The sequence below is a fragment of the Coregonus lavaretus genome (assembly GCF_964263955.1).
Source record: "Coregonus lavaretus genome assembly, chromosome: 5".
NCBI lineage: Eukaryota > Metazoa > Chordata > Actinopteri > Salmoniformes > Salmonidae > Coregonus > Coregonus lavaretus.
This window is the reverse complement of record NC_139992.1, coordinates 33,075,688-33,091,347: the sequence shown is the minus strand read 5'-3', so window position 1 is coordinate 33,091,347 and position 15,660 is coordinate 33,075,688. Positions and strand designations below refer to the sequence as shown.

At 45.8% G+C, this 15,660-nt stretch overlaps 1 protein-coding gene across 1 annotated transcript in view; it reads left to right on the top strand.

Moving 5' to 3' along the window:
* The window catches only part of LOC311129664 (E3 ubiquitin-protein ligase MYCBP2-like), a 319,573-nt gene that overhangs the window by 139,306 nt on the left and 164,607 nt on the right, over nt 1-15,660 (top strand). Inside the window, exons 19-22 of the mRNA XM_084162035.1 lie at nt 6,644-6,725; nt 6,920-7,037; nt 7,456-7,660; nt 8,087-8,240. Coding sequence (XP_084018161.1) covers nt 6,644-6,725; nt 6,920-7,037; nt 7,456-7,660; nt 8,087-8,240 — 559 coding nt within the window. The remainder of the gene's footprint in view (nt 1-6,643; nt 6,726-6,919; nt 7,038-7,455; nt 7,661-8,086; nt 8,241-15,660) is intronic.

Here is a 15,660-nt window from a genome sequence, read left to right as displayed (position 1 = left end):
AGTGCACAATACAGTGTCGATTACAATCAACAAAATACTTATATTGTATCTTGTCATGAATATATTTCCACAAATATTTATTTATGCAATTCATCCTTTACAATTCATGATCTGGTACTTTTGTTTAGCAATACTGCAAATAATTTCACCTGTGCACCTGGCTGGTTATATGTTTATCTTTTCCGTTTCTACTTTGTCTAAATAACCTGTAACTGGACTTTATTAATTACTATAACTCTATTACTAATCAAATCTACAAATAGAGTTGATCAAATGGATTACACTGTAATGTTTTTATTGTAAGGGAAATTAAGATAGGCTAGAGGTCTACATTTTTTCTAGGACTTTGTAGAATTATACAAAACATACAATTGACTCTATCTAAACAAATATAGTTGAAGTCAGAAGTTTACATACACTAAGTTGACTGTGCCTTTGAACAGCTTGGAAATTTTCAGAAAATGATGTCATGGCTTTAGAAGCTTCTGATAGGCTAATTGACATCATTTGAGTCAATTGGAGGTGTACCTGTGGATGTATTTCAAGGCCTACCTTCAAACTCAGTGCCTCTTAGCTTGACATCATGGGAAAATCAAAAGAAATCAGCCAAGACCTCAGAAAAATTATTGTAGACCTCCACAAGTATGGTTCATCCTTGGGAGCAATTTCCAAACGCCTGAAGATACCACATTCATCTGTACAAACAATAGTATGCGAGTATAAACACCATGGGACCACGCAGCCGTCATACCGCTCAGGAAGGAGACGCGTTCTGTCTCCTACAGATTAACGTACTTTGGTGTGAAAAGTGCAAATCAATCCCAGAACAACAGCAAAGGACCTTGTGAAGATGCTGGAGGAAACAGGTACAAAAGTATCTATAGCCACAGTAAAACAAGTCCTATATCGACATAACCTGAAAGGCCACTCAGCAAGGAAGAAGCCACTGCTCCAAAACCGCCATAAAAAAGCCAGACTATGGTTTGCAACTGCATGTGGGGACAAAGATCATACTTTTTGGAGAAATGTCCTCTGGTCTGATGAAACAAAAACAGAACTGTTTGGCCATAATGAACATCGTTATGTTTGGAGGAAAAAGGGGGAGCCTTGCAAGCCGAAGAACACCATCCCAACTGTGAAACACGGGGGTGGCAGTATCATGCTGTGGGGGTGCTTTGTTGCAGAAGGGACTGGTGGACTTCACAAAATAGATGGCATCATGAGGAAGGAAAATTATGTGGATATATTGAAGCAACATCTCAAGACATAAGTCAGGAAGTTAAAGCTTGGTCACAAATGTGTCTTCCAAATGGACAATGACCCCAAGCATACTTCCAAAGTTGTGGCAAAATGGCTTAAGGACATCAAAGTCAAGGTATTGGAGTGGCCATCACAAAGCCCTGACCTCAATCCTATAGAAAATGTGTGGGCAGAACTGAAAAAGTTTGTGCGAGCAAGGAGGCCTACAAACCTGACTCAGTTACACCAGCTCTGTCAGGAGGAATGGGCCAAAATTCACCCAACTTATTGTGGGAAGCTTGTGGAAGGCTACCTGAAACGTTTGATCCAAGTTAAACAATTTAAAGGCAATGCTACTAAATACTAATTGAGTGTATGTAAACTTCTGACCCACTGGGAATGTGATGAAATAAATAAATAATTTGCTCTACTACACTGCTCAAAAAAATAAAGGGAACACTTAAACAACACAATGTAACTCCAAGTCAATCACACTTCTGTGAAATCAAACTGTCCACTTAGGAAGCAACACTGATTGACAATACATTTCACATGCTGTTGTGCAAATGGAATAGACAACAGGTGGAAATTATAGGCAATTAGCAAGACACCCCCAATAAAGGACTGGTTTTGCAGGTGGTGACCACAGACCACTTCTCAGTTCCTATGCTTCCTGGCTGATGTTTTGGTCACTTTTGAATGCTGGCAGTGCTTTCACTCTAGTGGTAGCATGAGACGGAGTCTACAACCCACACAAGTGGCTCAGGTAGTGCAGCTCATCCAGGATGGCACATCAATGCGAGCTGTGGCAAGAAGGTTTGCTGTGTCTGTCAGCGTAGTGTCCAGAGCATGGAGGCACTACCAGGAGACGGGCCAGTACATCAGGAGACGTGGAGGAGGCCGTAGGAGGGCAACAACCCAGCAGCAGGACTGCTACCTCCACCTTTGTGCAAGGAGGAGCAGGAGGAACACTGCCAGATCCCTGCAAAATAACCTCCAGCAGGCCACAAATGTGCATGTGTCTGCTTAAACGGTCAGAAACAGACTCCATGAGGGTGGTATGAGGGCCCGACGTCCACAGGTGGGGGTTGTGCTTACAGCCCAACACCGTGCAGGACCTTTGGCATTTGCCAGAGAACACCAAGATTGGCAAATTCGCCACTGGCGCCCTGTGCTCTTCACAGATGAAAACAGGTTCACACTGAGCACGTGACAGACGTGACAGAGTCTGGAGACGCCGTGGAGAACGTTCTGCTGCCTGCAACATCCTCCAGCATGACCAGTTTGGCGGTGGGTCAGTCATGGTTTGGGGTGGCATTTCTTTGGGGGGCCGCACAGCCCTCCAAGTGCTCGCCAGAGGTAGCCTGACTGCCATTAGGTACCGAGATGAGATCCTCAGACCCCTTGTGAGACCATATGCTGGTGCGGTTGGCCCTGGGTTCCTCCTAATGCAAGACAATGCTAGACCTCATGTGACTGGAGTGTGTCAGCAGTTCCTGCAAGAGGAAGGCATTGATGCTATGGACTGGCCCGCCCGTTCCCCAGACCTGAATCCAATTGAGCACATCTGGGACATCATGTCTCGCTCCATCCACCAACGCCACATTGCACCACAGACTGTCCAGGAGTTGGCGGATGCTTTAATCCAGGTCTGGGAGGAGATCCCTCAGGAGACCATCCGCCACCTCATCAGGAGCATGCCCAGGCATTGTAGGGAGGTCATACCGGCACGTGGAGGCCACACACACTACTGAGCCTCATTTTGACTTGTTTTAAGGACATTACATCAAAGTTGGATCAGCCTGTAGTGTGGTTTTCCACTTTAATTTTGAGGGTGACTCCAAATCCAGACCTCCATGGGTTGATAAATTTGATTTCCATTGATAATTGTTGTGTGATTTTGTTGTCAGCACATTCAACTACGTAAAGAAAAAAGTATTTAATAAGATTATTTCATTCATTCAGATCTAGGATGTGTTATTTTATTGTTCCCTTTATTTTTTTTGAGCAGTGTATTATTCTGACATTTCACATTCTTTAAATAAAGTGGTGATCCTAACTGACCTAAGACAGGGAATTTTTACTAGGATTAAATGTCAGGAATTGTGAAAAACTGAGTTTAAATGTATTTGGCTAAGGTGTATGTAAACTTATTTTTTTAAATAAATGCAACATGCAACAATTTCAAAGATTTGACTGAGTTACATTTCATATAAGGAAATCAGTCAATTGAAATAAATTCAATAGGCCCTAATCAATGGATTTCACATGAGTGGGAATACAGATATACGTCTGTTGGTCACAGATACCTTCAAAAAAAAAGTAAGGGCGTGGATCAGAAAACCAGTCAGTATCTGGTGTGACCACCATTTGCCTCATGCAGTGTATAGAGTTGATCATGCTGTTGATTGTGGCATGTGGAATGTTGTCCCACTCCTCTTCAATGGCTGTGCAAAGTTGCTGGATATTTGCGGGAACTGGAACACACTGTCATACACGTCAATCCAGAGCATCCCAAACATGCTCAAAGGGTGACATGTCTGGTGAGTTTGCAAGCCATGGAAGAACTGGGACATTTTCAGCTTCCAGGAATTGTGTACAGATGGGGCCGTGCATTATCATGGTGAAACATGAGGGGATGGCAGCGGATGAATGGCACGACAATGGGCCTCAGGATCTCGTCACAGTATATCTGTGCATTAAAAAATTGCCATCGATAAAATGCAATTTTGTTTGTTGTCCATAGCTTATGCCTGCCTATACCATAACCCCACCATGGGGCACTCTGTTCACAAAGTTGACATCAGCAAACCGCTCACCCACACAACGCCATACATGCTATCTGCTGTCTGTCCGGTACAGTTGAAACTGGGATTAATCCGTGAAGAGCACACTTCTCCAGCGTGTCAGTGGCCATCGAAGGTGAGCATTTGCCCCCTGAAGTTGGTTAAGACGCCAAACTGCAGTCAGCTCAAGACCCTAGTGAGGACGACCAGGTGAGCTTCCCTGAGACAGTTTCTGACAGTTTGTGCAGAAATTAAGTTGTGCAAAAACCCACAGTTGTGCAACCCCAGAGTTTCGTCAGCTGTCCGGGTGGCTGGTCTCAGATGATCCCGCAGGTGAAGAAGTCGGATGTAGAGTTCCTGCGGTTGTGTTCCTGCGGTAGTGAGGCCGGTTGGACGTGCTGCCACATTCTCTAAAATGACGTTGGAGGTGGCTTATGATATAGAAATGAACATTCAATTATCTGGCAACAGCTCTGGTGGACATTCCTGCAGTCAGCATGCCAATTGCACTCTCCCTCAAAACTGGCATTGTGTTGTGTGACAAAACTGCACATTTTAGAGTGGCCTTTTGTTTTGGCTCCAGCACAAGATGCACCTGTGTAATGATCATGCTGTTTAATCAGCTTCATGATATGCCACACCGGTCAGGTGGATGGATTATCTTGGCAAAGGAGAAATGCTCACTAACAGGGATGTAACCACATTTGTTGACAAAATCTTAGAGAAATAAACCATATGGAACATTTCTGGGGTCTTTTATTTCAGCTCATAAAACATGGAACCAACACTTTACATGTTGCATTTATAGTTTTGTTCGGTATATTTCCACAAATATTTCTACATGCAATTAATCCTTTACAATAGTTTATGCACTATTTATCAAGTGTTGGTGCTCATGTTTGCACACCATCAGGTTGATAGGTGTCACGTTTGTTGAAGGACGGACCAAGGCGCAGCGTGATATGCATACATGTTTATTATACCGAATAAACACAACGACAAAACAACAAACTAAACGAGACGTGAAGTCCAAGGTAGACATAAACAACATACCTTACACGGAACAAGATCCCACAACTAGACTGTGCCAATTGGCTGCTTAAGTATGGTCCCCAATCAGAGACAACGAGCGACAGCTGCCTCTGATTGGGAACCACACCGGCCAACATAGATCCACACATACTAGTATATACAACATAGAAAACGCACAACAAAGAATATACACACCCTGACTCAACATTTAAGCGTCCCCTGAGTCAGGGCGTGACAGTACCCCCCCCCCCCCCAAAGGTGCGGACTCTGACCGCACAACAAACATAACAGGGTAGGGGCCGGGTGGGCATTTCCGCCTCGGAGGCGGATCCGGCTTGGGGCGTGACGACCTCTCACTCTCCGCCTCCCTGTTGCGCCCCTGGTCTGGTCTGGACCTCGGCGCGCTACTTCCCCTCTCCTTCCTCCCACGATACGCCAGGCCCTGTCTGGACCCTGGTGTGGGAGACCCCGAACCTGGAGAGGGGCTGACGTCATGGTCTGGACTGGAGCCGCTGACCGGAGCTGGACTGGGCACCGGTGGAGCGTACTGCTCTGGCTCCGGAGTGGAGCAGCTGACCGGAGCTGGTTCAGGCACCGGTGGAGCGGACTGCTCTGCCTCCGGAGTGGAACAGCTGACCGGAACTAGATCAGGCACCGGTGGAGCGGACTGCTCTGTCTCCGGAGTGACCAGGCACCGGTGGAACGGGCACGGGCCGTGCCAGACTGGACAAACGCACCACAGGCTTGGTGCGAGGGGCAGGAACGGGCCGGGCCGGACTGGCGACGCGCACCATTGGCTTGGTGCGAGGAGCAGGACCGGGTCGGGCCGGGCTGGCGACGCGCACCACTGGCTTGGTGCGAGGAGCAGGGTCGGGCCGGGCTGGCGACGCGCACCACTGGCTTGGTGCGAGGAGCAGGGTCGGGCCGGGCTGGCGACGCGCACCACTGGCTTGGTGCGAGGAGCAGGAACAGGCCGGGCCGGCGACGCGCACCACTGGCTTGGTACGAGGAGCAGGAACAGGCCGGGCCGGGCTGGCGACGCGCACCACTGGCTTGGTGCGGGGAGCAGGAACGGGCCGGACTGGACTGGCGACACGCACCACTTGCTTGGTGCGAGGAGCAGGACTGGGTTCCTTTATTAACCCCCGTTCCTTCTGCTGCCTAACCAGCTCCTCTCGCCGTGCCTCTACACCTTCCTTCTCCCTTCTAGCCTCCTGTAGCGCCTCCCTCTGACCGAATACCTCCTGCTCCCTCTGAACCAATAGCCCCCGTAATCTAGACTGTGCCAATAGGCTGCTTAAGTATGGACCCCAATCAGAGACAACGAGCGACAGCTGCCTCTGATTGGGAACCACACCGGCCAACATAGATCCACACATACTAGAGTATTCAACATAGAAAACACACAACAAAGAATATACACACCCTGACTCAACTTTTAAGCGTCCCCTGAGTCAGGGCGTGACAATAGGCATCTGATGAATATGCTAAATGTACACAACACATTGCGATAAGTGATATTATGTGGTATTTAACATGTAATGATGATGTTATGAAATGGGTTTTTCTCTGGTCCTGTCCTGTAGTGGTGCTGATGGAGAATGGGGATGTCTATACGTTTGGCTACGGTCAGCATGGTCAGCTTGGACACGGAGATGTCAACCTAAGGTAACTACTGACACACACGTACACAAATTATTAGTAAACAGACGATAAAGAAATACATTTAATTTATAATGCAGTACAATCATGTAGTCCCTTGATGTTTAGCCTCACAGTTTGGTAGTAAAGGCTGTCCTTGAACCTGGGTATTAACTCTGTATTTCTCTCTCTCTTTCCCCCCTTTCTATGTGTCTGTGTAGGGGATCTCCCACACTGGTGCAGGCTCTCCCAGGTCCGAGTGTCCAGGTGACAGCTGGTAGTAACCACACGGCCGTGCTCCTCATGGACGGGCAGGTCTTCACCTTCGGCAGCTTCTCGGTACACCACGCAGCTCTATGCCTCTACCTTTTCAAATACTTTTTTACACAGATGTGATTTTTCTCTCAGACTTTGTTTTCCTGATTAACTAGAACCATTGAATTGTATCTAACCCAAACCAGAACCCCTAGTTTTCCTTATTGACCTTGTTGTAATGGTAACATCTTTGCAATGTTACTTTGTCCATTGCTTAAATTCTTATTGAATACATAGAGATTAATAATGTATCGTATTTGAAATGCTGGTGACCACAGAATGAGGATACTGACTTTTCTTCTCTGTCTTGTTGTCTGATCATGGTTGTTTTACCTACTTTTGTTGAATGTGGTGATTTGTAAGTCATTCTAAATAAGATGACTGACATGACTAAATTACTAAAATGACTGTAAGGACTGAAATGAAATACATGTCTCCACAGAAAGGGCAGCTGGGTCGGCCAATCCTGGACATGCCCTACTGGAACGCCAAGCCCTCCCCCATGCCCAACATTGGTGCCAAGTACGGCCGCAAGGCCACCTGGATCGGGGCCAGCGGCGACCAGACCTTCCTGAGGATAGACGAGGCCCTGATCAACTCACACGTCCTGGCTACTTCCGAGATCTTCGCTAGCAAAGACATCATCGGTAAGTTGCACGCCCTCTGCTCACTAAGGTCCTAACCTTAATCTGAGATCAGGACTCATATTAATAAAGCGTCTCAAATTAGTAATGCTGATCTAGAAGTGTAGATCTTAATGAATGAGATTCCATGGACAGGTGGGACCTGATCCTACAATAGCACTGCTACTCTGAGATGCTTTGTGAATACAGGCCTTGTGCACAACTTCCATTGACAGAAATGTATGATTCACATGCAAGTTAGGATTGGTCCTTTACTCAAAACCTCTTTATGTGGAAATGTCTTATTTTGTGTGAAGATATTACACACAAGAATATATAATATTTAGATTAAACAATAAAGATGTCCAATGCCATTTTAGCCTCAAAATTCCACACAATGAAAATAGTGCATTAGCCTTTAATTAACCTTTCTTCTTTGTGTCCGACCAGGCTTAGTCCCCACCTCTGTGTCGGAGCCCCCTCCCTTTAAATGCCTGCTCATCAACAAGTTGGATGGCAGCTGCCGCACCTTCAACGACTCAGAGCAGGAGGACCTGCAGGGCTTCGGCCTCTGTCTCGACCCCGTCTACAACGTCATCTGGAGGTCAGACTTTCTCTTTATTTCAATCTTTAGCACTCTCTCGCGCGCGCTCCCTCTCCCTCCCTCTTTCCCCTTCTGAGTTCAGCTGCGTCTTTGTAACACACCCTATTCTCCATATAGTGCACTATTACCGTTTTCACACTACCGAGCTGAAACTTACTGGGTAACCTGGTTACCATAATTGCTGGAAAGGACAAAGGGGAAAATAGAAAGTAGAGCCAGATCAGTACGGTTAGGGTCGGCCCTATAGTGGGAATCTAGCATGAACTATATGGGGAGTATGGTATCATTTGTGACTCACTGTCACGGGATAATGTGCTTTTAAATGTGACCGACAGGAATTACAAAACCGCTTTGTTTTTGTTTCACTGTAAAGAAGAGTACTGGAGGGAGTATCAAACAGTGAGAGGTAGTTTGTTCTCTTTGATTCAAAAATACAATAATATAATTGATCAGGGGCCTATTTTGCAACGTTTAATACTCTTTAGAGAATTGTACGGCTGGGCTGTAGGCTATATTGTATTTAACTTTATAAACCAGGGAGTTTGGATCCTGAATGCTGATTGGCTAAAATAGCATTTCAGCCGTGTGTATATGAAGCGATATACCACAGGTATGACGCAATAATACTTGTTTACTGTTCTATTTGAAGTTTCACTGTGATGTTCTTGATATGCCACGGCAAATGACAAGAGAGAAGCAATAAGGTGTTTATTTAACACTATTTAAAATAAAATAACATGTTATTTGTCACATGCGCCGAATACAACAGGTGTAGAGCTTTCAGTGAAATGCTTACATACAAGCCCTTAACCAACAATGCAGCTTTAAGAAAAATACCGGTACAGAGTCAATGTGCGGGGGCACCGGTTAGTCGAGGTAATATGTACATGTAGGTATAGTTAAATTCGACTATGTATAGATAATAAAAAGAGAGACAATGCAAATAGTCCGGGTAGTCATTTGATTAGCTGTTCAGGAGTCTTATGGCTTGGAGGTAGAAGCTGTTAAGAAGCCTTTTGGACCTAGACTTGGCGCTCCGGTACCGCTTGCCGTGAGAGAACAGTCTATGACTAGGGTGGCTGGAGTCTTTGACAATTTTTAGGGCCTTCCTCTGCACCGCCTGGTATAGAGGTCCTGGATGGCAGGAAGCTTGGCCCCAGTGATGTACTGGGCCGTACGCACTTCCCTCTGTAGTGCCTTGTGGTCGGAGGCCGAGCAGTTGCCATACCAGGCAGTGATGCAACCAGTCAGGATGCTCTAGATGGTGCAGCTGTAGAACTTTTTGAGGATCTGAGGACCCATGCCAAGTCTTTTCAGTCTCCTGAGGGGGAATAGGCTTTGTCATACCCTCTTCACAACTGTCTTGGTGTGTTTGGACCATGATAGTTTGTTGGTGATGTGGACACCAAGGAACTTGCAGCTCTCAACCTGCTCCACTACAGCCCCATTGATGAGAATGGAGGCATGCTCTTCTTTTCATGTTCTCCACAATCATCTCCTTTGTCTTGATCACGTTGAGGGAGAGGTTGTTAACCTGGCACCACACGGCCAGGTCTCTGACCTCCTCCCTATAGGCTGTCTCATCGTTGTCGGTGATCAGGCCTACCACTGTTGGGTTGTCGGCAAACTTATTGATGGTGTTGGAGTCGTGGCTGTCCATGCAGTCGTAGGTGAACAGGGAGTATAGGAGGGGACTGAGCATGCACCCCTGAGGGGCCCCCGTGTTGAGGATCAGCGTGGCAGATGTGTTGTTACCTGCCCTTACCACCTGGGGGCGGCCTGTCAGGAAGTCCAGGATCCAGTTGCAGAGGGAGGTGTTTAGTCCCAGGGTCCTTAGCTTAGTGATGAGCTTTGAGGGCACTATGGTGTTGCACACTGAGCTGTAGTCAATTAATAGCATTCTCACGTAGGTGTTCCTTTTGTCCAGGTGGGAAAGGGCTGTGTGGAGTGCCATAGAGATTGCATCATCTGTGGATCTGTTGAGGCGGTATGCAAATTGGAGTGGGTCTAGGGTTTCTGGGATAATGGTGTTGATGTGAGCCATGACCAGCCTTTCAAAGCACTTCATTGCTACAGACGTGAGTGCTACTGGTCTGTAGTCATTTAGGCAGGTTACCTTAGTGTTCTTGGGCACAGGGACTATGGTGGTCTGCTTGAAACATGTTGGTATTATAGACTCAGTCAGGGACAGGTTGAAAATGTCAGTGAAGACACTTGCCAGTTGGTCATCGCATGCTCTAAGTATATGTCCTGGTAATCCGTCTGGCCCTGCGGCCTTGTGAATGTTGACCTGTTTAAAGGTCTTACTCACATCGGCTACGGAGAGTGTGATCACACAGTGGTCCAGAACAGCTGATGCTCTCATGCATGTTTCAGTGTTACTTGCCTCGGAGCAAGCATAGAAGTAATTTAGCTCATCTGGTAGACTCGTGTCACTGGGAAGCTCGCGGCTGTGCTTCCCTTTGTAGTCTGTAATAGTTTGCAAGCCCTGCCACATGCGACGAGTGTCTGAGCTGGTGTAGTACGATTCAATCTTAGTCCTGTATTGACACTTTGCCTGTTTGATGGTTCGTCGGAGGGCATAGCGGGATTTCTTATAAGCGTCCGGGTTAGTCCCGCTCCTTGAAAGCGGCAGCTCTACCCTTTAGCTCAGTGCGGATGCCTATAATCCATGGCTTCTGGTTGGAGTATGTACATACGGTCACTGTGGGGATGACGTCATCAATGCACTTATTGATGAAGCCAGTGACTGATGTGGTTTACTCCTCAATGCCATCGGAAGAATTCCGGAACATAGTCCAGTGTGTGCTAGCAAAACAACCCTGTTGCTTAGCATCTGCGTCATCTGACCACTTCTTTATTGACTGAGTCACTGGTGCTTCCTGCTTTACTTTTTGGTTGTATGCAGTAATCAGGAGGATATAATTATGGTCAGATTTGCAAAATGGAGGGCGTGGGAGAGCTTTGTACACATCTCTGTGTGTGGAGTAAATGTGGTCTAGAGTTATTTTTCCTCTGGTTGCACATTTAACATGCTGGTAGAAATGAGGTAAAATGGAATTAAGTTACCCTGCATTAACGACCCTGGCAACTAGGAGTGCCTTCTCTTGATGAGCGTTTTCCTGTTTGCTTATGCTTTATTTTTACTATTTTCTACCCATACCATAACCACACAGCCACAATGGTGCACTCTGTTCACAACATTGACATCAGCAAACCGCTCGCCCACAGAACGCCATCTGCCCAGGATTCATCCGTGAAGAGCACACTCCAGTGTGCCAGTGGCCATCAAAGGTGAGCATTTGTCCACTGAAGTCAGTTACGACGCCGAACTGCAGTCAGGTCAAGACCCTGGTGAGGACGGCAAGCACGCAGATGAGCTTCCCTGAGACGCTTTCTGACAGTTTGTCCAGAACTTCTTCAGTTGTGCAAACCCACAGTTTCATCAGCTGTCAGAGAGAATGCCAAGAGTGTGCAAAGCTGTCATCAAGGCAAAGGGTGGCTATTTGAAGAATCTAAAACCTAAAATATATTTTGATTTGTTTAACAATTGTTTGGTTATTACATGATTCCATATGTGTTATTTCATAGTTTTGATGTCTTCACTATTATTCTACAATGTAGAAAATAGTAAAAATAAAGAAAAAACCTTGAATGAGTAGGTGTGTCCAAACTTTTGACTTGTACTATAATATATATATATATATACACATACAGTGAGGGAAAAAAGTTTTTGATCCCCTGCTGATTTTGTAAGTTTGCCCACTGACAAAGAAATGATCAGTCTATAATTTTAATAGTAGGTTTATTTGAACAGTGAGAGACAGAATAACAACAAAAAAATAAAAATAAACGCATGTCAAAAATGTTATAAATTGATTTGCATTTTAATGAGGGAAATAAGTATTTCACCCCCTCTCAATCAGAAAGATTTCTGGCTCCCAGGTGTCTTTTATACAGGTAACGAGCTGAGATTAGGAGCACACTCTTAAAGGGAGTGCTCCTAATCTCAGTTTGTTACCTGTATAAAATACCCCTGTCCACAGAAGCAATCAATCAATCAGATTCCAAACTCTCCACCATGGCCAAGACCAAAGAGCTCTCCAAGGATGTCAGGGACAAGATTGTAGACCTACACAAGGCTGGAATGGGCTACAAGACCATCGCCAAGCAGCTTGGTGAGAAGGTGACAACAGTTGGTGTGATTATTCGCAAATGGAAGAAACACAAAAGAACTGTCAATCTCCCTCGGCCTGGGGCTCCATGCAAGATCTCACCTCGTGGAGTTGCAATGATCATGAGAACGGTGAGGAATCAGCCCAGAACTACACGGGAGGATCTTGTCAATGATTTCAAGGCAGCTGGGACCATAGTCACCAAGAAAACAATTGGTAACACACTATGCCGTGAAGGACTGAAATCCTGCAGCGCCTGCAAGGTATCCCTGCTCAAGAAAGCACATATACAGGGCCGTCTGAAGTTTGCCAATGAACATCTGAATGATTCAGAGGAGAACTGGGTGAAAGTGTTGTGGTCAGATGAGACCAAAATTGAGCTCTTTGGCATCAACTCAACTCGCCGTGTTTGGAGGAGGAGGAACGCTGCCTATGACCCCAAGAACACCATCCCCTCCGTCAAACATGGAGGTGGAAACATTATGATTTGGGGGTGTTTTTCTGCTAAGGGGACAGGACAACTTCACCGCATCAAAGGGACAATGGACGGGGCCATGTACCGTCAAATCTTGGGTGAGAACCTCCTTCCCTCAGCCAGGGCATTGAAAATGGGTCGTGGATGGGTATTCCAGCATGACAACTCCTGAGTGGCGCAGTGGTCTAAGGCACTGCATCGCAGTGCTAACTGTGCCACTAGAGATCCTGGTTCGAATCCAGGCTCTGTCGCAGCCGGCCGCGACCGGGAGACTCATGGGCGGCGCACAATTGGCCCAGCGTCGTCCAGGGTAGGGGAGGGAATGGCCGGCAGGGATGTAGCTCAGTTGATAGAGCATGGCGTTTGCAACGCCAGGGTTGTGGGTTCGATTCCCACGGGGGGCCAGTATAAAAAAAAAATATTTATTCACTAACTGTAAGTCGCTCTGGATAAGAGCGTCTGCTAAATGACTAAAATATAAATGTAATTGTACAATGACCCAAAACACACGGCCAAAGCAACAAAGGAGTGGCTCAAGAAGAAGCACATTAAGGTCCTGGAGTGGCCTAGCCAGTCTCCAGTCCTTAATCCCATATTAAAGCTTTGGAGGGAGCTGAAGGTTCGAGTTGCCAAACGTCAAACTCGAAACCTTAATGACTTGGAGAAGATCTGCAAAGAGGAGTGGGACAAAATCCCTCCTGAGATGTGTGTAAACCTGGTGGCCATCTACAAGAAATGTCTGATCTCTGTGATTGCCAACAAGGGTTTTGCCACCAAGTACTAAGTCATGTTTTGCAGAGGGGTCAAATATTTATTTCCCTCATTAAAATGCAAATCAATTTATAACATTTTTGACATGCGTTTTTCTGGATTTTTTGTTGTTATTCTGTCTCTCACTGTTCAAATAAACCTACCATTAAAATTATAGACTGATAATTTCTTTGTCAGTGGGCAAACGTACAAAATCAGCAGGGGATCAAATACTTTTTTCCCTCACTCGTCAAACATCTCATTCCAAAATCATGGGCATTAATATGGAGTTGGTCACCTTTTTGCTGCTATAACAGCCTCCGCTCTTCTGGTAAGACTTTTAACTAGATGTTAGAACATTGCTGCAGGGACTTGCTTCCATTCAGCCACAAGAGCATTAGTGAGGTCGGGCACTTATGTTGGGCGATGTGGCCTGGCTCGCAGTCGGTGTTCTAATTAATCTCAAAGGTGTTCGATGTGGTTGAGGTCAGGGCTCTGTGCAGGCCAGTCAAGTTCTTCCACACCGATCTCGACAAACCATTTCGGTATGGACCTCGCTTGTGCTGAAACAGGAAAGGGCCTTCCCCAAACTGTTTTGGAAAGTTGGTATTTGGAAGCACAGAATCGTCTAGAATGTCATTGTATGCTGTAGCATTGAGATTTCCCTTCACTGGAACTAAGGGTCCTAGCCCGAACCATGAAAAACAGCCCCAGACCATTATTCCTCCTCCACCAAACTTTACAGTTGGCACTATACATTTGGGCAGATAGCGTTCTCCCGGCATCCGCCAAACCCAGATTTGTACGTCGGCCTGCCAGATGGTGAAGCGCGATTCATCACTCCAGAGAACGCGTTTCCACTTCTCCAGAGTCCAATGGCGGCGAGCTTTACACCACTACAGCCAATGCTCGGCATTGTGCATGGTGATCTTAGGCTTGTGTGTGGCTGCTCGTCCGTGGAAACCCATATCATGAAGCTCCCGACTAACAGTTATTGTGCTGAAGTTACTTCCAGAGACAGTTTTGAACTCGGTACTGAGTGTTGCAACCGAGGACAGACAATGTTTTTACACGCTGCACGCTTCAGCTCTCGGTGGTGCCGTTCTGTGAGCTTGTGTGGCCTACCATTTCGCGGCTGAGCCGATGTTGCTCCTAGATGTTGTTGGAAAGGTGACATCCTATGACGGTGCCACGTTGAAAGTCACTGAGCTCTTCAGTACGGGCCATTCTACTGCCAATGTTTGTCTATGGAGATTGCATGGTTGTGAGCTCGATTTTATACACCTGCCAGCAATGGGTGTGGCTGAAAAAGCCAAATCCAGTAATTTGAAGGGGTGTACACTTACTATTGTGTATATTTGTTATTTTAGATTCTCCCTGACTGTCCAGTTTTTATTTTGGTGATTGTTAGTTCTTATTAAAAAAAATATATATATATAGCTCCATTATCTTTTCTACATACTTTATCTGGTTTTCATTGTTTAATTTTACTCTGAAAACGTTTTACCATCTCGAAAATTATTTTCTAATTTGTATTACATTTTCTTAAATAATATTTTTTGGAGTGGTCGCAATGATTTCCGCCGCTGCTAAATGCATACAGGGAAAACACTGGAGTGAAACATCACAGTACAGTTGAAAAATATATGGCAAATAGAAATCCAATATGGATGGTGTTAAGAGATAGATGGGAGTTGTTGAATGGAGCTGAAGGATGGGACTAATAACAACTAACTACAACTAATAACAACAAGATGACTAATGTAAAGCATACTGTGTCCATAATAAGTATATAGGTTATAGATTGAGAGCTTTTGTGAAAGAGCACAGTTAGAAAGATATGGCATGTAGAAGCAAACCGGATGGACATCATGAAAATGATCGGAGAGGTTGAGGAGTAAAAACAAGTTCAGGAATAAAATTGACTGTGTCCATGAAATGTATATAGTATGTATAAGCTGGAAGTAGAGGCCTAAGTGTTGTTGTTGGCTAGTTTACTCCAATTAGGGAAGGGGTGGTG